At 45.0% G+C, this 20,698-nt stretch overlaps 4 protein-coding genes across 12 annotated transcripts in view; 2 read left to right on the top strand and 2 right to left on the bottom strand.

Moving 5' to 3' along the window:
• The window catches only part of CCDC88A (coiled-coil domain containing 88A), a 71,485-nt gene extending 67,069 nt beyond the window's left edge, over positions 1–4,416 (top strand). For all 8 annotated transcript variants that reach the window (XM_058021210.1, XM_058021211.1, XM_058021213.1 and 5 more), the window contains one exon: positions 58–4,416. The gene's annotated coding sequence lies outside the window, so the exon portion shown is untranslated. The remainder of the gene's footprint in view (positions 1–57) is intronic.
• LOC131081851 (prolyl-tRNA synthetase associated domain-containing protein 1-like) lies at positions 4,234–5,315 on the bottom strand. The gene is made up of 2 exons (XM_058021220.1): positions 5,235–5,315; positions 4,234–4,671 (listed from the first exon to the last, which is right to left on the bottom strand). Exons 1-2 carry the CDS (start codon positions 5,313–5,315, stop codon positions 4,234–4,236), a joined length of 519 nt encoding a protein of 172 aa, XP_057877203.1.
• Positions 5,316–6,958: 1,643 nt separating this feature from the next.
• Positions 6,959–16,484, top strand: MTIF2 (mitochondrial translational initiation factor 2). Of its 2 annotated transcripts, none has more exons than XM_058020191.1 (14): positions 6,959–7,146; positions 8,377–8,608; positions 9,092–9,197; positions 9,917–10,088; positions 10,250–10,410; positions 10,868–11,044; positions 11,435–11,574; positions 11,950–12,074; positions 12,807–13,011; positions 13,587–13,839; positions 14,550–14,690; positions 15,445–15,609; positions 15,740–15,880; positions 16,223–16,484. In XM_058020191.1, the coding sequence occupies exons 1-14, from the start codon at positions 6,959–6,961 to the stop codon at positions 16,390–16,392; spliced, it is 2,376 nt and encodes a 791-aa protein (XP_057876174.1). In that variant the 3' UTR covers positions 16,393–16,484. The 2 variants fall into 2 exon arrangements, with proteins under 2 accessions (XP_057876174.1, XP_057876176.1); XM_058020193.1 differs by lacking the exon at positions 6,959–7,146 and adding an exon at positions 7,460–7,543.
• A 532-nt stretch (positions 16,485–17,016) lies between these two features.
• RPS27A (ribosomal protein S27a) lies at positions 17,017–18,614 on the bottom strand. The gene is made up of 5 exons (XM_058020194.1): positions 18,482–18,614; positions 18,177–18,231; positions 17,896–17,981; positions 17,491–17,622; positions 17,017–17,196 (listed from the first exon to the last, which is right to left on the bottom strand). The coding sequence occupies exons 1-5, from the start codon at positions 18,527–18,529 to the stop codon at positions 17,047–17,049; spliced, it is 471 nt and encodes a 156-aa protein (XP_057876177.1). The 5' UTR covers positions 18,530–18,614; the 3' UTR covers positions 17,017–17,046.
• Positions 18,615–20,698: the final 2,084 nt, after the last annotated feature.

The raw sequence follows: 20,698 nt of genomic DNA on the forward strand, positions 1-20,698 counted from the left end.
TACACTTGAAGCTTTTTCTTACACTCTTTTCTCTTTCTGCCTTTCGACTGAACACAGAGAGAAAAGTGTCCTTCAGTATCTCAGTGTGAAGCCTTTATATCTGAAGTAACAAGACAGCGACTGTAGGAATCATTAATAAAAAATTAAGGGAATTTTTTACATTCTTCGTGACTAGAGCAGGCAAGAAATAAAAACCTACCTACCTACCTTCCTTCCTTCCTTGAATCAAGGAGCTCTACTGGAGTCTACTGCCGAAAATGTGTAGATGGTCTTAGGAATTATTGCACATTGCACTGTTAAGATCTACTGAATAAAGGACAGTTCTCATCTCCCTAAGGACCAAGGATTTTAAGGTCTCAAGAATTACTCCAGGGCAAAAAATAAAAAAAACTAAACTTCTTTCATCTTCTGTTTTTGAAATTAGCCACTGATTTGCTTAAGCTTCTGCTAATAATTAGCCAAACCCCCCCCAAAGCTAGCAGTTTCTATTTACGTCTGTAAATCTAAAGGAAATGCTGTAGAATTTTGTTGAAATGGACTGTATATACAGATACAAAAACCTCACAGCTACTGGCACTTCACTGCCTTATTTGGTTAGCATAATCTGCATGAAATTGCTCTTAAGAAAGTTTATGCTGATTTTTGTTGCATACTGCAAGAGAAGAATTTGTTTACATCCATGCAAAAGCTTGGTAACTAACAGAAGTGGGAGTCATGGGATAATGGTATTATAGAGACATTGTTTGTCCTTTGTGTTTTTCACATTCCCCAGTTACTCTGCATATGTATGTTCAGATGTTTCTGACAGGAAATTGTCGGGTATGGTTTTTCTATAACTTTTATTTTAATACAAGGCTGTTTTCCACAAATGCCATTTCCAGGAAAAGACTGTCTTACATTGTTTGTGTATTGACTAATTTTTTTTTTTTTACTGTTTGTCTTCTGACATGAGCTGATTGTGGCTTAGGAGGTTTCTTGATGGCAAAAAGAAATGTAAATAATATCATATGCATTTTACATTCAGTTCCCTCTAAGGTTATCTTTTACTAGATACATTTTGTTCATTATTGATTTATATTAAAGTCAACAAACATTATTGGTACATTTGGTGGTCGCATATATTTGTCTGGAAAGATTTGCAGCGTGCTCAGAGGAAGATGATGGGAACTGAGACCCAAAACGAGTTGTTCTATTTTATTAAAGCCAGTAAGCACATTCCTGTTCCTCATGTAAAAGGCTGAGTTCCCTGTGTCACCTCCGAGTGTCCAGCAGGAGGTGCACAATGTCACCTGCAGCTTCCTCAGAAGGTGAGCCCACTGCTGAAGGCAGTTCAACACATTCAGAAGCTTGAAATCGTCTCACAAAGGGGAAGAAAGAGGCATGCACAATAAGCTTTAGAAGGGGAGATTTTCTGTTTGTTTTCTTGAAAATGAGTTTCTTCTGAAATTTTCTTTGGGATAAAATGGGCTAAAAGATCTGTACTAAGGGCATAACGGGTATGGCAGACAATTCAAAGGCCATAAAGATCAGGAAAATCTCTCTTCACTCTGAATGACTGTCGGTTCAAGCTCATTTCAGGACCTGGGTTCTCCTCACTCTCTGCTGACAGAGGACTGGGCAGCTCAAAACCCCAGCCAGAACCATTTCTCACATTACTGTTACAGAACCATGCAGGGCTTGAACCAGGAGATGGAAACTGCAGTGCCAAGTGCTGCCAGGATCCCAGCTGGGTGCCTGTGTCTGGGGACTGTCACTGTCACTGCTTTGGCACACACTGCTGTGTGTGGAGCACTGCTGGGCAGTGTCAGTGCCCTCAGCACAGCTGGATGTGCCCTTTCCATCACACAGGGATCCCCTCCTGCTCCGCTGGCCAGCTCAGCTCTTCTCAAGCTGCTGCTTTTGCTTTGCTTTGCTTTGCAGAGAAGTTCCTTGGCACTGGAGGAGTCAGGTGGTTCTCTGTGCTCTGCCAGTTCCCCTTTCCTTCTTCCTTTCTTCACCTTCCCACTCTGTGCCCTTAAAGGGAAATACAAAAAACCAAATTTAACCTGGGAGCAGTTTCAGTTCCTGCTGCTCCCAATGCCAGGGATGCACATGGCAGCTTTGTACCCCAGGAGTGCCAACCCCAGCACTGCCAGTTCCAGGTCACAGAGGAGGTTCTCATGCCATACAATGTGTGTGTTCTATTTACTTTTCTGATAGTCTCTGAGGATTTAGTAACATTCCCAGCACCTATTGTTATTATCATTATTTCTAAATTTTGTCCAGGACATGATGCAGCCTAACAAAGGGAGCTCATGTGTGATTTTTAGGGGTAGCTGATGATGTATATGTAAATAATGCTTTGATATTAATAAAACTGCCTTAAAGGAATGTACCGAGGTGTGAATCAGAACTTAAAAAGCTCTTATTTAAAACTGTAATTTCCTTTACATATTGATTTTTTTAATGTTTGCCATTGTATACATTTATTAATGATGTTATTAAAATGCCAAACCAAATAATTTTTATTCTTATTTTGTGTGTGTATATTTATACACACTTTTTTCTGGAAACTGATGTTACTGGAAGGGTATTGGTGTTGTGGTGATGTGTGCAGTGAGTATTTCTTCTGGAAGGAAACTGATAAAACTGTAGCAGAATTTTTCTGGACCATGTGTAGTTTGTTCTGTGTGATTTGTGTAGAGCTGGGTAGCTTTTAACTGTACACTATTTTGATACTATTAAAAAAAAAAGAGATTTCATAAGTAAATATAAAAAGAAATCATTCTAGATTTGCCAGGTGTAGTATTTGAAGCCTGGTAGATATTTTTGCTGAGATGAGTCTCAGGATCCCTTCTGAGGATGAAGTTAGGCACACTTTAGGCAGTGCAGATTCCAGGATTGTGCACGTCCTTCAAACAGTTTGTCACATTTAAAACATTCCAGATTTAAAAACCTTGGCAAGTCAAATCTAATACTCTTTTTTTTGAAGTGCTAAGGGACTTAGGGGTACCACAATAAAAAAAAAAAAAAACTTTAAGGGGGAGGGAGAGTGAATGGCAGAGAGAGAGCAAGGTAAATACTACATTTAAAGACACGTCCTAATGTATCAATGTGGAGTTAATTTAGTTGTGCATTTGTCAATCCAGAGCTCATTCATCTACCCAGTACTCCTAAATACCAGATGTTCCCTTCACTCTGTAAAATCTCATGGATCTGGACATCTCTCTAGTGCTCTTCCTACAGCTGCAGCATTTTTGGTCACTTCTTTCCTACTGGACATGACTGCCAGGATAGATGGGGTCAGTTTGTGTGTCAGAGATGGAGAACTGGAACTGCTGGATGGTGAAGGGTTCTGTCACTCAGAGCTCCAAGAAAGGTGCCAGATCCTTCCAGATGAAGGAAATGTGGTAAGGCTGTGAGTGAAGGAACTTGCCTTACTGTAGATGATGATTTTCCCTACTCAGTTAATAGTAATTGTTCATTCACCCAATATCACAAATGCTTTTCCTTGTTTTTAATTTGTGCTCCTGTAGTTCTGGTTTCAGTTCATGCTGATGCTCTTGCCCTGGAGGCTTTGTTTGTACTGAAATTTTCCTTGGGCTGCATCCTAAAGCCTTCACCCCCATCACCCTCAGATTCCATCCCTCACTCACTGCTCCCCTGGCTTTGGGTTTTGGGGGTGCTCATTGCCAGGGGATGTTTACTGGACTTGAGGGAGTTTCTCCTGCTTCTGTCTTCAGCACACCATGATTGAACAATGACAATCAAATGCTTTTCCAGTGTAGGTGAGTTGTTTTTTTTAGGTAAAAAGAATAAAAAGAAAGCAATGTGTAGTAGGCCATAAATGGGGGCAGGGACAGTCACTCTGTCCTGAGGGTATTGACAGGTCCTACAACTTGGAATTTGTTCTTTCCTTGTGATGTCAAGTTTAAACCTTCAAGGCCAGTCCTATGCCTGGGAAATTCTAGTTTTATCCATTTACTGATAAAGACTATAGTAGTGTTTAAATAATGCCTTTTCTACTTACTAGCTACTTAGTGGTAGATTGCCAAATGTCTTTTTAAGAACATTGTTAACCTTCTAATAACTGAAAGGCAGTATTTTTTCTCACCAGATTATACATGACAAACTTACATAACTGAAAAAAAATGAAAAAGGAGTAAGCCATTTTTTCAAGTTTTATTTGTAATGAGATTTTTCACCCGTTTTGCTCTACAAAAATCTGAGTAGCAGTAGAAAAATGAACTTCCTCTACTTAATGTCTTCCTCGAAGTGTACGATGATGGGCTCGTGGCCTGTTGATCTCACAAACTTCAGGAAGTCGTCGGGGCTTAAGCCCATGGTTGCAGAATTTGTCATTGGATGGAAATACACCTTTTCATGGCCCCCTTGGAGCAGGGCAGCGTCCAGCACCAGCCTCACATCTCCCTGGTCGCAGAAGAGGGCGAGCGGTGTGGCACAGCCCTGACCCACTCGCAGCTTGTCCAGCATGGCGTTCTCGTCAGCAAACCTGAGGTTTCCGCTTCCAACACCCAGTTTTTTACCCAGTTCGTTCAGATTGACCTGCCTGTCGTGCAGGACGGTCACCAGCCAGAACCCTTTCTTCTTTTTGTCTTTAAGAAACAGGTTTTTACTGTGAGCTCCTTTCATGTGTTGGACGTGGGGCATCATTTCCTCAACAGTGAACACCTGGAAAACGGCAGCAGTGCGGTGTCAGACTCTGTATCCCATTAGACTCCCAGTCGTGTGCTGGCAGGTATCTTTTGTTAAATATTTAGAAAATGCTGAATGTTCTACTCGGCCTAAAAGCTGTACCCTTTTATGAAGGAATTTTAACAGAACACGAATAAAATGTGACGAACTGCTCCGGCACACTTTCAGAATCGTTTCTGTCTCGTGTGTGCAGCAATGCCTCGCTCTGAAGGCAGCGCTGGGAGCGCTCCCGTTTGCGGCTCCACACACGGGGAATGACGTGGCTTGTAACTGGGAGCGAGCAGAAGTTTGGAAAGCATCTTGGATGCCGCCGACTTCAGAGAAAAGAAGTGGGCGAGCCGCCCCTCAGACTACGGGGATAAGGGGGTGGATCTGGAGGCAGAGACAAAGCGACCAAAAAATGTTCCCAACCATTGTGCCAGGCCCTGCGCGAACTTCCTCAGTGATACCTCTGCTAAAACCGCGGGGGCAGGACCGCATCTCGCCCTGTCCCGCTGGGAAGGCAGGGTTTATTGCCGGGTTTTCAGGAGGCTCCGTACCTGGGGGTGCTCGGCGGTGACGGTGGCGATGCCCAGGTCCCGCAGCCGCCGCTCCAGCGCCTCCCGCAGCTCGGCCGCCATCGCGCCCCGCTCCGGGCCCGCCCCGCTCCGGGCCCGCCCCGCTCCGGGCCCGCCCCGCTCCGGGCCCGCCCCGCTCCGGGCCCGCCCCGCTCCGGGCCCGCCCCGCTCCGGGCCCGCCCCGCTCCGGGCCCGCCCCGCTCCGGGCCCGCCCCGCTCCGGGCCCGCCCCGCTCCGGGCCCGCCCCGCTCCGGGCCCGCCCCCGGCAGCGCCCTGCCCCAAAGAACCGGCAAATCCATTAAAATCGAGCTCGATTTTGGTAAGGAGCACCCCCCTGAGATCAGACCGTGGATATAATATGTCCCTGTCGCACCTGAACCTCCCCTCCCGCACGGTTCAGTACATTTCGTGTTCCTTAAAGCCATTTCCTTCCCAGATAGCGACATTAACGCATTGCTTCGACACGCACTGTATTTGGTTCAAGTGTTGGTTTCAAGCAGATATTTAACCTATTAATCCTTTTGTACATGTTCTTACTCTAATTTCAGGTTCTGGCGTGGTCCTTGCCCACAGTTTTGCTGAAAACGCTGCTAGATAAGAAAGTTAGGGAAATAAGCTAAAAAGAAAATACATCATACACCCTATAAACAAAAACTGCATCGTTTGTATTTTTTTAAATCAACCAATGATAATCAGGAATTGCAACTAAGGGACAAAGCCAAACATTAATGGCCATACAGTTGGAAAATATTTCTACAACCCAAACTATCGCCCTGACCTATGACATAAATAATTATTTGTTTCCAGTTGGCCCTTCAGAAAAACGGGCAGTCCGTAATAAGCTTTAAATTAAAACAGTATGGCTCTGCAGTGAAGAGACGTGGATAAAATATGATCCCATGCTAATTCCCAGAGCCTTACAGCAGCACACAGGAAGATTTCCAGGCAGCATCCAGTGGAAGATGAACTCAAAAAGCAGATTTGCAGAAAATTCTGATGACTGTTTCACACACTAAATCTATCTTTGCATTAAAACGCTTTTCAGGTCAGTCCCAAGATGTGTTGCCCTCGTAGTGGCCCTTGCTTCCCAGCATGTCTTCTGTGCTAGAACACTGACTGCTTTTAATGTGCTTTGCACAACTTTTGGTATTTAATTTTTTTTTATTGTGATCTATTTTTGAGAAATACACAGCTCAGATATGTGAAGGAAATTATGGTCATAACTCATCACACACAACTTGCAGTGTCCGGGCAAGGATCACCACAGCATCAGGCAGACCCCTGGGGTTATCCCTGGGTTTTACAACCAGCATTAACCAGGTAACATTAAGGAAGGACTTTTCACATGTAGAGCTTCACCTTACATTTTTTTTCTCTACTCCATTATTTTAGAGACGCCAAATTAGAGAGGACGTAAAAATCAGGCTTTATATTGCGTGTGGATGGGGAGGGCTTTGCAGAGAGGAAGCTGCTGACTCCTGGCAGGAAGGAGTAAAACAGATTTAAGTGTGTAGATAAATAAATAGATGTGTTAAAAAATAAGTTTCAAAACCCCAGAGGGGGCATAAACTGTCCAGTGACGGGTCCGTGTCCCGCCTCCCCTGAGGGCATTTCCCGCCTCCCGTGAGGCGAGGCCCTGCCCCTGTCCGGGCAGCCCCGGGGTCGCATCTGCGCCTGCGCGGTCCCCTCGAACATCCTGGCGGCGCATGCGCAGAGAGCGGCGCGCCGGGCGTGAGGCGCTGAGGCGACGCGGAGCCCTTTCCCTTCTTTCCCTCCTTCTCTTCCCTCTTTTCCTCCCTCGTTCCTTCCTTCATTCCTCGGGCTGTCAAGGCCGGCACCCGGGGGCTCGGAGAAAGGCGCTGCCCCCGCGGGGAGGGCGGGCTGCAGCTGACAGGTATTAACCAGGCAGAGCCATGGCAGGAGAGCAGCAGGAGCGGGAATGTCGCTGCTCCGCGCCGGGAGCCGGGAAGGGTTTTCCGCAGGCAGAGCCTGGCTGGGATTCGCTGCTGAGAGCTTGGCCAGCGGGCCTTGACCTTGGGTTGTTCGTGTGTTTGTGTGGGCAGCGTCCTGTGGCAGCTCCGCGGCTCCCTCGGCTTTACCGATTCAGCCCCTTTGCGGTTCTCTTTAGGGTTAAAAACCCCACCAAAATAGCTGGGTCTGGCTGGTTAAGTTTGTCATGTGCTCGCCTGCTGCAGGAATCCGGGTGCAAGGGAGGTTTTAAAGGGCCCGCAGCCATTCTGGGAGGAAGCGAGAGCGGTCCCTGCCTTTGGGAGGGTGACACAAGGACACCTGTGAGTGGGGACATGGAGGGAACAGAGAGTCCATCCCCGAGCAGGACAGAATCACAGAATCGTTTGGGTTGGAAGGGACCTTAAAGACATCCTGCTCCACCCCCTGCCATGGGCAGTGACACCTTCCACTGTCCCGGGGCGCCCCGTCCGAGCCGGCCTTGGGCACTTGCAGGGATGTGGCAGCCACAGCTTGTCTGGGGACCCTGTGCCAGCGCAGAACAGGCAGCTCCGGGCAGCAGGAGGAGCTCAGGGTGGTCTACGGGATAATGGCAAAACGACTCAAACCAAAGTTAAGATGGTTAAAGCAAGATGTGGGATGATCTGACAAAAGCTTCATTGCTGATCCAGGGCTTAGCCTCACTGGAGGTCTCTGAGCACACCTCAGCACTGGTGCCACTGCCGTGCTGTGGTCTTTCAGTGGTGCTTTTGTCTTGAAATTCTCAGGAAAAGGGCATTTAGCAGCTGTGTTTTGCTGGCTTAGAGAAGTAGTTGACACTTGTGTAATTCTGTCAGTATAGCATAAGGGGTACAAATGTGGGGGTTTTGTAGGAGATGTCAAAGAACCTGCAGTAGGGGAATTAATGCTTTATATCAGAGACCAGTGGAGAAAGATGAAAGATCTGTAAGCTCTTAGCAGATCCATGCGTCTGCCATAGAGAAGTGCAGAAGGAAATGGAAAAACTGGAACAGTTCCTAAACAGTTTAATTTTGCCAGCATTAAAAAGCCTGTTTGGAAACATAACATTTGTGCCTCGTGTTCCTGTACATTTTGTCCTGAGAAGGAGGATCTTTGAGCCTCGAGGCTGACCTCAGTGTGTGCTTTGTGTTTGCAGTGGGGAAATGAACCAAGGGCTGCTGCTCAGGTTTGAAAATCTGGTGCAGCTCCGTGGTGCCTGCCAGCAGCTGCGTGCCCTGTCCTCCAGGAAAGTGTGTGGAGCACGATGGAAGTCTGTGGAGTTGTCTGCACATCCCATGGGGTCCTTCCCTCTGCATCCACAGCTCTGGCCAGAACACAGATTAATCACTGCTGCCTTGCCACAGTGCAGACATCTAGCCACAAAGGAGGTAATTAAGGACATCCAGCAATCCCTGGGTTTGTGTGGGAAGTACAAGGGCTCAGTTTGAACATTTGAATTAAAAAAGGAAAAAGGCACTTTATTCATGAGTATAGAGACTTGTCATAAATCTGTAAGACAAAATTTACTTAATGTATAATTTTTTGCCATTCCCTCTCAAATATGACTTAGACCAGTAGCATCATGAATTTTTGCTGACACTGGAGGAGATTATTACAAACAAAAATTGAAATGGTTTTATTGGCTTTTGTCCTTGTTCTGAAAAATTAAAAATGCAAAAAGATAAAGGGTAGTGTGCTAAACATTTGAAATGTTTATTATGATGTGTTAACTCATTTATTAATTGTAATTAATTGGTATTATAGTAAAAAAAGATGTGTTTACCTTATATGGCTTGAGACCATTGTCTTTTTAATATTGTTTTTGTTATTTCTTAGTTTATATTCCTGAGTATGTGTCTAATTCTATGTAGGAGACAAAAAAGAAGAAAAAGAAGATTCCCCTGACAAAAGGTGAAGTGGAGATAAGGCAGAGGATGACTGTGGAGGAACTGGCACAAGCTATGGGCAAAGACATAGGTGAGAGCCTGCTTTGGGGTCAGGAACAGCAACATTTGTCACAGCCCTTCCCCCAGTGGCAAAGGAAAAGGTGCCTTCAGTGGCCTGAGTGGTTGTGGGTCCATCCCAAAGGAAATGCTGGGAGACACAGTGCAGACTAAAGACAAAAGATGTTGGGCCATCCAAATGACCAGGCCAGCCATTTAAATGTGAAGAAGCCATGTCTGTCTGTCTAGGAGTAGGAATGTTTGGTTCAGGAGCAATTTGTGTTTCATTAGAACAGTCCTTTGATTCACTGGGAGTGGCAAGACTTGTCTGGAATTGCACCCTGTAACAATTTTTGACTCCTGTAATAGTTCTGTGTTCTACAGCCAAAGAAAGGAGCATGTGATCAGATTTATCAAATTTCCTTCCTCCCTGAATCACTCCTTTGCTCTGTGCTTTAGATGAGTTTCAGCTGTTTTCTCTTTTGGAGTTAGTGGAAAAGTAAGCCATGAATATCTGAGTGGAAAATAAGACTCTAGCAGCTAGCAGAGTAGTAATTTTCAGTAAATCTGCAAAAAGTTCTTCTCTGCAAGTATGTAGATTAATGGCAACTTCTAGATAAATCTAACTAAAGGAAAACTGCTTGGTGAATAGCACAAAGAAAATAATGGAAAAGTCTGATGAAGTGGGTTGGGTTTTTTTGTCCCACATGTTTTTGTGGATGTAATTGTTAAATGTGTTTATGTTTGCTGCAGATCATGTTTATGAAGTGCTGCTGTACACAAACATTAACCTTGATTCAGTGGAACCAGATTCCATCTTAAGTGAAGACCACATCAAGATGATTGTTCAGAAATCAGGAATGAGGTATAAATCAGCAAAACTGAAAGAGGAAAAGGAAAGAAAAAACACAGATGCTGTCAAGAGGCAAGTTGTGAGCTGCTCTTTTTGGCTCTTTTTATTTTATTCTTTTCTGCAGGTGTTTGGGGAGGAGGCAGCTTTGACTGTGTGGCATCAAGTGCTGTGGTGGGTGTGACCCAATTAATTTTTTTTTGGCATTTCAACCTCTGTTTTTGCTGCAATTACAGACCTCCTGCAGACCCAGCAGTGCTGACCCCACGGCCCCCAGTTGTCACCATCCTGGGCCATGTGGATCATGGCAAAACAACCCTGCTGGACAGCCTGAGGAAAACCCAGGTGGCGGCCATGGAAGCAGGAGGCATCACACAACACATTGGAGCTTTTATTGGTATGACCCAAGTCCACCTGCTCAGCTGAAACACAGTTTCCTCTCCATCTCACACAATTTCCTCTCCATCTCACACAGCAGGCTGTGTTCATTGGGGGAAAAAAAGTTGCCACATAAATGGTGAGAAAGGAAACTATAACACAAAATGTCTGTTGCTGATACCTGTCATAACTATGTACATAGAGCTTTGAGATTGTCTGCACAAGTTGATGTTAGACTATTTTAGGTTATGGAAGATCCCAGGACACTTTCTTGTTCCTGAGGATTTAACAGCACCTTTGACCTTCATGCCAACAATTACCTGACTTTCTAAAACATGTCATTATTATTAAAATGTCCTGACTGCCTAAAACCTGTCATTATTATTAAAATGCCCTCAAAGGGGTGATGCTTGATGTACAACAGATCAGATGAAGCTGGCTGAAGTGCTGATGTTGAGCTGTACCATTTGTCACAGTGCACATGCCTTCTGGGGAGAAGATCACCTTCCTGGACACCCCTGGCCACGCAGCCTTCTCAGCCATGCGGGCCAGGGGCACCAACGTCACCGACATTGTCATTCTGGTGGTGGCAGCAGAGGACGGAGTGATGCAGCAAACCATAGAGTCCATCCAGCATGCCAAAAATGCAGGAGGTACAGAGTGGGGGGCTTTGGGAACCCTGCTTTTACCTCTCATAAAAGCCTCCTTGGACTGGGATCCACAGAACCTGGGAAGTGACTGTCCTAGTCCCATTCATCATCCCCTGTGATGTTTGAAATGTTGCAGTAATACAAAAAGATCCTAAAATATGAATATTTAACAAGACAGGGGTTCATTGTTTGGGGTTTTTTACCTTCTCTACCTGGGTAACTCCTCCAGCTTCCTCCTGGTAGCTCAGATCTCAATGGCTGCTCAGGGAAGAGGCACCAAGTGAGACAATCTGTTCTAAATGCCCATAACTTGCTCTAAACTTTTCTAGCAGCTCTGGTGGTAGCAGCAGGTTTTGGTTAGGTTGGTGCTGAGTTTGTGTGTTCTCTTTTTAGTTCCTCTTATCCTGGCCATTAATAAATGTGACAAACCTGAAGCTGATCCTGAAAGAGTAAAGAAGGAATTGCTGGCTCACGATGTGGTGTGTGAAGAGTTTGGAGGTGATGTTCAGGCTGTAAATATTTCTGCACTCAAGGTAAGATTGTGGTAGAAAAAATGATGCTGTTCATGGGTGTCTAATATGTGCAGAGAAATGCATTTTTATTTGGCAGCTGGAAAACAAAATGCTTCTCTTCCTGGTATTTGATGTCTTGCCATGAGGCAAGAGCCAGAATTATTTGAAACACACTGAAATGTATTTTGAGGCTCAGACTTCCAGCAAGCCATAATATCTCATTTTTCTGCTGGTAATTCAGTCCAGCAGTTTTGTCTGATGTCTGGAAGTCTTGCCTGGGTATTGAATGTCCTCACATTTCAATAGAGCAATTTGGCACTAAGGGTTGGACTTCTGATCCCACTTTGCTTGGGCACTTCCTTTATTCTGTGTGGTTTTGTGTGGTTTTATTTTCAGGGGGAAAACCTGATGGTTTTGGCAGAGGCAACTGTTGCTCTGGCAGAGATGTTGGAGCTGAAGGCAGATGCCACGGGGCTGGTGGAGGGAACCATCATTGAGTCTCGGAAAGACAAAGGCAAAGGGTGAGTGCAGTGCCACCTCTGCCCTTTGTGACAGCACAGACACAGGGCAGGGACCTGTGCCTCAGTAAATAAAGGCAGGACACTTCCTTGGCAGTGTTCCCAGCCAAAGCCTTGAAATACTGCTCTGCAGCACAAGAGGTTCTAAAATGATGGGGCACAATTCTTCACATCCCTGAAATAAAGATCCTGTGACAGGAAATAGTTTCAAATGGTAGAACTTAAGTGGTTTTTTAAATGTAGGAATGATGAAGTTAACAGTCAATACATACAAAGTTCTTGATTAGTTTTGTGTAACATGACATTCTACCCTTAGGTATCTTAGTGCATTGGCAGGTTTATGAACAAGGGGTGTTCTGCCCTCTTAAAAAAGGAACCGAATTCTACAGGGTTGTTGGGATTTGTTTGGGGTTGGAGTTTTTTTTTGGTTCACTTAATATGTAAAATCATCATGTTACTGAGTTCACAAAAGTCAGATTTTGGATTGATCTGCAGAAATGAAGAGTACAGTACAGATTTTGGGGCTTTTTAACTCACTGAAACATTTGGTGAGTGCTCTAGTAAATCATCACAGGAATACAAATCAGGAGTTTATGATGACACTTGGGACACTGCATTCTGCCAGTGATGGATCACAAATCCATTCTGGTTGTGTTGTGCCTACACTGGCCGTGAAGACAAGGAGAAACATCGCTTGAATTTTGTCTGTTATTTTTCTCCTCTGCTCTTCACTAGTCCACTCACCACAGCCATCATCCAGAGAGGAACTCTGAGGAAAGGCTGTGTTCTGGTTGCAGGGAAGACCTGGGCTAAAGTGCGCTTCCTGTTCGATGAGAATGGCAAAGCTGTGGATGCAGCCTCACCAGGCACCCCCGTGGAAATCATGGGCTGGAAGGAATCCCCTTCAGCAGGAGATGAAATCCTTGAAGTAGAGTCTGAGGTACACAAAGAACTCTTCAGTGAAGAGCTCACAAGGATGGGAAGGAGCTGAGTAACAAAATAAGTGAGAGTTTTAATCACCTGGATAATCCCATGAAAGGTTGAGTGTGGGGATTAAGGGACCTGAGCTGATGCTCTGGAAGAGGAATGAGGGTTTGCATTTTGCCTCTTTCTTTTCCACCTTTCCCCTGCTGGACTGTCCTCATCTCCACTGGAGCAATCCAGTACTTGAGGAGATCTGTGTTTTAATTTGAGAAAGACATAACTCTTGCCTGACAAAAAGAAAACGCATAAAATACAGCTTGAGATGGGTGTTGTGAGAGCTGGAAAAGCACCACATGAAAGAATGAACAATTACTCTCTTCTGCAATGCAGAGAGATACTATAAAAATAGGCCTTGAGTCATGTGTAGCTCAGGGAGGAAAAGCTCTTGTCTCATTCTCTGCCATCTGTGCAGCAAAACTGTAGTTAAAAGTGAAGGAAAATGAATGAGCCTGTAGAGAGGCTGTCAAAGGATGAAATTGCAGTGTTCTGAAGCAGTGCTTTAAAGGTTAATGTTTGTGTCTTCCTGCCCAGCAAAGGGCACAGGAAGTTGTGGCTTGGAGGACCTATGTTGAACAACAGGAGAAGATGAAGAAGGATCTGGAAGTGATTGAAGCAAAGCAAAAGGAACACAGGGTGGAATATGAGAAGCAGCAGCAGAAGCTGGCCCACCTGACCTGGAGACAGAGGAAGGCAGTGCTCTACAAGGCCAACAAGCAGCTGATGTTCTCAAGGCCTAAGGAGAGGACAGAGATGGATGAAAACACGCTCTCAGTAATAGTGAAAGGTGCTGTCCCTGTCTGTGAGCTGCTCCTTTGGGTCTGTGCTTCTCCAATGCTCAGTCTGAAACAGAGCTCTAAACTGAACACAGCTTCTGTTACCAAAAGTTTGATCAGTTTAAAACTTAGTGAACTCCCATAAGAGCAGGGGCATCAGAAAACATCCACTGCTGCCAGCAGGGCCAGAGCAACAGGAGAACTTAACATGCTCTATGCACTTACCCAGGGGCTCCTGAGTAAAACCCATACATATAAACCCAAATATAAATATAAATATAAATATAAATATAAATATAAATATATATATATATATATATATATATATATATATATATATATATGTTAAAAAGTCCCAAGCTATGAGTATTTGGCATCAGCAAAATAGAGGAGAATAACAAAATAACAATTGTATTGAAGTGGGATAGGAGGAAGTTGGTTTAACCCCATTTAGTGATACTCAAGCAGTGACTGTAGTTGAAAACCTGCAAACCTGACCTGACAGTGACAGCAGATGTAGAGCCTCTGGCCCTTCTGTATTTATCCAGTTTATTTTTGGAATTAACAGACTTTTTGGATGGGTTTTAACATATTACTGAAAATATAGTAAGAGTGACAGATGTCAGAAGATTTTCTGTTGCACAGTGTGGAGTTGACATTAGTTGTATTTCTGTGTCTTTCACTTACACAAAGCCAGCAGTATTCCCATTTATCTGTGCAGGTGATGTGGATGGATCTGTTGAAGCAATTCTGAACATTCTGGACAGCTATGACTGTGAGGGTGAATGCAAACTAGATATTGTCTACTTTGGAATGGGAGACATCAGTGAAAATGATATCAGCCTTGCTGAAGCGTTTAATGGTGCGTGTTTCAAAATCATTTTACAGTTTTGAAATTACTGACTTACTGAAATGGACAGGCCTCAGCCAGGTTTTGTTTTCTCAATAATAATTAGAAAAATGAATTTTGTGAATCTTGAAAATGTTTCCATGAATGTCAGACCAGTGCAGAAGGGGAGGCTCAAAGTCTCACAGAAATGGAAGGAATTTGGAAAAGCTCTTGTCAGAAATTCAGTTGTTCAGGTAAAACTCTGGCTCTTCACTCAGGCTGCTTTATGATGCTCACACAGGGCAAAGCTAGAAAAGCAGGTTAGAAAATAATTTTCTCTTTGCTCAGGGAGGCAACTGGATCTAGGACTGAGTCAGTTGTTGCTGTTCATACCCCATAATTTTCACCTGCTGCAGGGACTGAGGTCACTGCACATGCCATAGCCCACAGGTGGGCAAGAATAATTTAGAATTCACTTCCAGCTTTATTTGGAAAACCTTGTTGGTTTTCCAGCCCAGAAGGAGAGATCTGTCTCCTTTACATGAGCTGTGTGTGTTATTTTCTGCTTTTATACCTCCAGTTTGTCATCAGGGACCTTCTGTGGGCTTTTTTGGGCCATTTATTTTGATAGGTTTGTAGCAGCCCATGAGCCATAGCAGGAGAGGCAAATGGTTCCCCTTTAAAAGAGAAGCAGGAATAAAATGTACCCTGTGCTGCAGAATTTCACTTTAACTGCTCAAAGACTCATCCCTTGCAGTCAGCACTTGACAGCTGTTTCATTTTTCAGGTGTAATATTTGGATTCAGTGTGAAAGCCAATGAAAGCATCAAAAAGCTGGCTGATAAAAAGGGAATAAAAATTAAACTGCACAACATTATCTACAAACTCATAGAAGACTTGAAGGATGAGCTGAACAGCAGGCTGCCCCCAACTTTGGTGGAGACTACAGTAGGTGAGTTTTCATTGATACATTTTTGCCTCAAAATGTGGCAAATTCTACACTCCTAGAAAAATGCACCCTGCTTCTACCTCGTGCCAGTTTGTTATTCCTGTGGACTTCAACTTTGCTTTTTCTCTTTTAGGGGAAGCTTCTGTTCTTGACACCTTCTCTGTCACAGTAGGAAAAACCAAAATTCCAGTGGCTGGATGCAGAGTGCACAAGGGGCTGCTGGACAGAAAAATGAAGTTTAAGCTAATCCGTAACAGGGATGTTATTTGGAAAGGTGAGTGGGATTGCCACACAATGTGGATTTGTGCTTAGTACTTTTAGATATTGCTAGTTCCTTGGGAAGTCAGTGCAAAGGATCCTAGAGAAATCCTGAATTCTGTCCCAAGATTGTTCCTTTTCCAACCACCCTCTCTGGTGGGCGAGTGGAGCATCACAGGCTCTACCTGCCTAAAGAGCCATGTCTGACTTCATTAACCACAAGCACCCCCCATCCCCACATTTTCCTGCTTTCCCTGTGCAGCCACAGAGTGAAACATTAATCCTGCAGGAAGGACAAACCAAACCCCTGCTCTGCTCTGCTGGTGGGGCCTCTCTTTCATGCATTTTCTCTTTGTAGGATGTTTGTCATCACTGAAGCACCATAAAGATGATGTCCAGGTAATAAAAACAGGAATGGATTGTGGACTGAGTTTGGACAAAAATCTGGAGTTCAGTATTGGAGATGAAATTATCTGTTATGAAGAAAAAGAAGTTCAACAGAAAACATCCTGGGACCCAGGGTTTTAAAGATATTTTAACGTGTGAACACTAAAGGACATTTATTATGATCCTGGCTGGCCTTTATGTCTTAACATTAAATGAACTTTCAGAGATGCACAGGGGCTGTTCTTTACATTAGAGCACTTCAGATACATTTTATATCCAAATGCTCTGCTCTTCCATCATGTCAAGCAACCAAGCTGCCCTCCCTGGCCCATGGGATAAACCACTGGAGTAACTCCAAGGGTGTAAAACCAGCACGGTAAAATATTTCTGATGACAATCTCTTGGCTCCAAATTAGCTGAGCCATCTCCTCCCTCCCCTCCCAGTGCTGCTGTGCAGTATTTCAGTGTTGGCTGCATTTTGTCACCATGTCACCCCACTCTCTAACCCTGACCCACTCTGGACCTCTGAAGTTGCTATTTTTCCACATCAGAACTGTCTTATGTTAAAGAGACCACTTTTAAACTTAGCTTGGGTGTTGGTTTTCTTCCTTTCACAGCTGGTACCCAATATTCTTGAAATCCAACTCCTGCTTCAGTTTTACACTCAGCATTTCACCCCAGCTGGCTGGCAGCACCCCACAGATTTTCCTCACTGACCAGCAGAGAGGAAACGCAGCGCCACAGAAAGAAACCCTCCAGCCATAAAGAAGTTCAGATTTTTATTGTCTGGTACATTTACTTGTCTTCTGGCTTGTTGAAGCAGTATGTCAGACAGCACTTGCCACAGTAGTGCCTGTCAAAGTGGCTGGCCATGAAGACTCCAGCCCCACACTCCTCCGAGGGGCACTCCCGGCGCAGGCGGCTGATCTTGCCGTTCTCATCCACCTGGCAGGACAAACAGACAATGGCTCACATTCACTCTCCACCTCTGAGAACAATAATAATTTTGAGTAATCTCCATTGGCATAATGGTTTTTGTAACAGCAGCTACACCAAAGTTCTTGAGGTACGTGTCAGAAGTACCCAAATGCAACAGATTGTGGGTCTTTGGTTTAACACAAGTACATGGAGTTTAAATATTAAATACACCAGAATCTGTGCAGACCTTTTACAGGCTCCACACCCTCACTGGTGAGAGCTGAGTTTCTGTCAAGTTCCTCCCCAAATTATTCTACCTACCTTGTAGTACTTGAGCACTGCAAGCTTAACCTTCTTCCTCTTGTGCTTGTTCTTCTTGGGAGTCGTGTAAGACTTCTTCTTCCTTTTCTTAGCACCACCACGAAGTCTCAGCACCAGGTGAAGGGTTGATTCCTGTTTGTAAAACACACAAAACAGATTCAAAATGCTTTCTCAAAGAAACTGTGGCATTTAAACAGGACTTTTCTATCTACGTAGAGGAAGTACATCTTGAGTGCCAGGCATATAAGAAAGCTCTAAAAGGATTATTTTTTGTTAAGGTGGCATCTCAAGCTCCCAGCATCAACACTATTCCAATCCCTTGATTTGGCTGAAATTATTAAAGACAATCTCAGCAGCAGATCTCAGTCAGCTCTGCCCGTGCCAGCTCCTGCCTTTCCCACTCACTTTCTGAATGTTGTAGTCGGACAGTGTGCGTCCATCCTCCAGCTGCTTCCCAGCGAAGATCAGCCGCTGCTGATCTGGAGGGATGCCTGATGGTGACAGAAATCAGGAATAAATTAGGGATGTGAGCTACGGCATGCTGTAATAAAACCAAGACTGCTGCACGGAGTTATATCTGTGTAAGACACACATCAATCCACAAGAGCAGAGGACAAAATAATACATATAACATTATACTTATTATTAACGATATATAATAGTCAATAAGTGCCTTTAGAACTTACCCTCCTTATCCTGGATCTTCGCTTTTACATTTTCTATAGTATCAGAAGGTTCAACCTAGAACGAAACAGAACACCAGAATCACAACGCGCTGCACGTTTTAATCAGCCCAGGAAGGCCAAGAAACCACGAGGTGCTCCCGGCACAGGCCCGGTGCTGCCACGGCCATTCCGGGCCCCACCGCGCGGTCGGGACCGCCCGAGGCAGCGCAGGGCGCGATTCCCCGCACATCCCGGGCTCTGCCGGCACATCCCCGCCTTCCGGAGCACCGGCGGGCACGGGCGGCGTGGCGGCAGCGGGGGCTCACCTCGAGGGTGATGGTTTTCCCCGTGAGGGTCTTCACGAAGATCTGCATGGCGAGGCGGGCACGGGGGACGGCGGGGCCGGAGCGCGGGCTGCCCGCGCTGCTCGCGGAATGGCGGCGGGGGCCCGAGAGAGCGCCGCGCCCGCACGCACGGGGTTTCCGTGCGCGCCGCAGGGGAAGTGCGGCGGGCTGGGACTACGGCTCCCAGCATGCCCCGCCGCCAGCGGCTGCGGCCGAGCCTGCTGGGAGATGTAGTCCTGGAGCGGGGGGAGTGGGCGGGAACTGCGGCTCCCACAGTGCACCGCGGTGGCAGGCTAGAGGGGAGGAGGAGCCGCCATGAGCGGAAGAGGAGGAGTCGCCGTGAGGGGAGAAGGAGGAGCCGCCATGGCGAGTGAGGCGGGGCCGTCGTGAGGGGAGAAGGAGGAGCCGCCATGGCGAGTGAGGCGGGGCCGCCGTGAGGGAAGAAGGAGGAGTCGCCGTGAGGGGAGGAGGCGGGGTCGCCATGAGGAGAAGGAGGAGTCGCCGTGACGGCGGTCTTCTCCAGCCGTATGATTCGGTTTTTCCGTGCGGTGTAGTGGCTGTTGGTGGAATTGTTATTTTAGGGCTAGCAGGTTTTTTTTTTACCTGCGTCTCCGTCAAGGCCAGGTTGGACACGACTTGGAGCAACCTGGTCTAGTGGGAGGTGTCCCTGCCCGTAGCGGGGCATGGAACTGGGTGAGCTTTAAGGTTCTTTTCCATCCAAACATTCTGGGATTCTGTGATTCTCTGCAGCCTAAAATCCCAGAATTCGATGCTGTGATTTTTGAGAAGGCAGTTTAAACACGCCTCACAGCCACTTTACCACCCGCAGATTCCTCAAGATCAATTCCAGGTTTATATCTGGGCAAGGATTTTTAAAACTAGAAAAGCCATAGGTAAATTGGGAATAAAGGAACCCTGAGCCATGATTTGGAAATTACTTGTTACGTGGTTTTATGCTTGTGAGTCGACAATGGGGAAAGCTAAAGCAGAATCAGGACCTGTTTGAATAAATCAGCTGGGACCATTTTAACAATTTCAACCCTTCTGTGGTTTTGTGAAGAAATGAGAAAGTGGGCTGTTCGGGTAAGGGCCACTTGACAGTAGATAAAAAGTGGTTTGCTGGGTCTCTGTCTCCAGCTGGTGTAAGCACACTGGTTGTGACAGAAATCAAGGATTGATATGTTTTCAGCTGGTTTTTGTGGAGTCAGGGTCACTACAATGAATTCCTAATCCCAGGAATCACGGCAGGGTTCATGCGTGAAAACCACTTTTGATAACTTTATGGGAGTTTTGAAATGATAAAGCTGTCCTAAACCAGGAGAAAATCAACAAAACTGAAAAGACCCATGACATTTATCTCACATGCCCTGAGCATTACTGCCCTTCTGTGCAAAGGTTATTGCTGAAATTCCTGAGGGATTCCTGCCTGTCTATGTCTGCCTTTTTTAGACACTGAGATGGGAAAGGCCTAGAATAAATCAAGATTTCAGGTTTTGGAGATGGACAGGAAAAAGGGATGCTGGCTCTGCTTTTAAATCTTGAGTTGGATGGGTATTTTAAGATACTAAAATGCACAGCCCTGCTCCCTGGTTCTCCACAGCTGTAAGTGCAAAGGACATTGAGTGCCCACCCAGAGAAAATAAATGGTGTTGTAGCTGTCCAATAAGTGCTGGTTACCTTAGTTTTAAATCATATTGTGGTTATTTAATCTCAGGTGAATTTAGAGACTGCCTCAGAATGAAAACTTTTCCTGCATTTTCATCATTTTGAATGACATGGCTTTGCTTTTGGGGCTGTGTTTTGTTATCTTACAGCAGCACCATGAAGCTGCTCTGTTATTTTCTCTATTCATTTTATTTTCCTTATGCCATACTTATTAGAGTGTTGTTTTCCTTTTCATTCTCTCTCTTTATAAACGTCATATCCAAAAATACACCAGTGGATAATGCAGTATGTTACTGTAAGCAAGGATATCCTAGTGGAAATTGAGGTGTTTATTGCCAGAATCAAGAGTGGTTAAAGGAATGCAGTTTTTTCTTACAGGAGATTAAAAGCTCTGGAATCTGAGCCCTCAGCTCTGTTATACTATAGGAAAAGATTATTAATTATTTTTTTTCTTAATTATTTTTAAAATAGAATATATTTAAATTTAAAATTTTATTATTAATATTTATGTGCAAAACATGTTAATTAAAACAT

The sequence above is a fragment of the Melospiza georgiana genome, chromosome 3 (assembly GCF_028018845.1).
Source record: "Melospiza georgiana isolate bMelGeo1 chromosome 3, bMelGeo1.pri, whole genome shotgun sequence".
NCBI lineage: Eukaryota > Metazoa > Chordata > Aves > Passeriformes > Passerellidae > Melospiza > Melospiza georgiana.

Bases quoted from the DNA above. Each gene is read 5' to 3' on its own strand.
- LOC131081851 (XM_058021220.1), bottom strand. From the start codon at position 5,315: ATGGCGGCCGAGCTGCGGGAGGCGCTGGAGCGGCGGCTGCGGGACCTG. The intron at 4,672-5,234 runs GTACGGAGCCTC...GCCGTTTTCCAG, and splicing joins TCACCGCCGAGCACCCCCAG to GTGTTCACTGTTGAGGAAAT.
- MTIF2 (XM_058020191.1), top strand. From the start codon at position 6,959: ATGCGCAGAGAGCGGCGCGCCGGGCGTGAGGCGCTGAGGCGACGCGGA. The intron at 10,411-10,867 runs GTATGACCCAAG...CATTTGTCACAG, and splicing joins ACACATTGGAGCTTTTATTG to TGCACATGCCTTCTGGGGAG. The intron at 13,012-13,586 runs GTACACAAAGAA...CTTCCTGCCCAG, and splicing joins TCCTTGAAGTAGAGTCTGAG to CAAAGGGCACAGGAAGTTGT.
- RPS27A (XM_058020194.1), bottom strand. From the start codon at position 18,529: ATGCAGATCTTCGTGAAGACCCTCACGGGGAAAACCATCACCCTCGAG. The intron at 17,623-17,895 runs GTGAGTGGGAAA...TTTTACAAACAG, and splicing joins CCGACTACAACATTCAGAAA to GAATCAACCCTTCACCTGGT. The intron at 17,197-17,490 runs GTAGGTAGAATA...TTGTCCTGCCAG, and splicing joins CAGTGCTCAAGTACTACAAG to GTGGATGAGAACGGCAAGAT.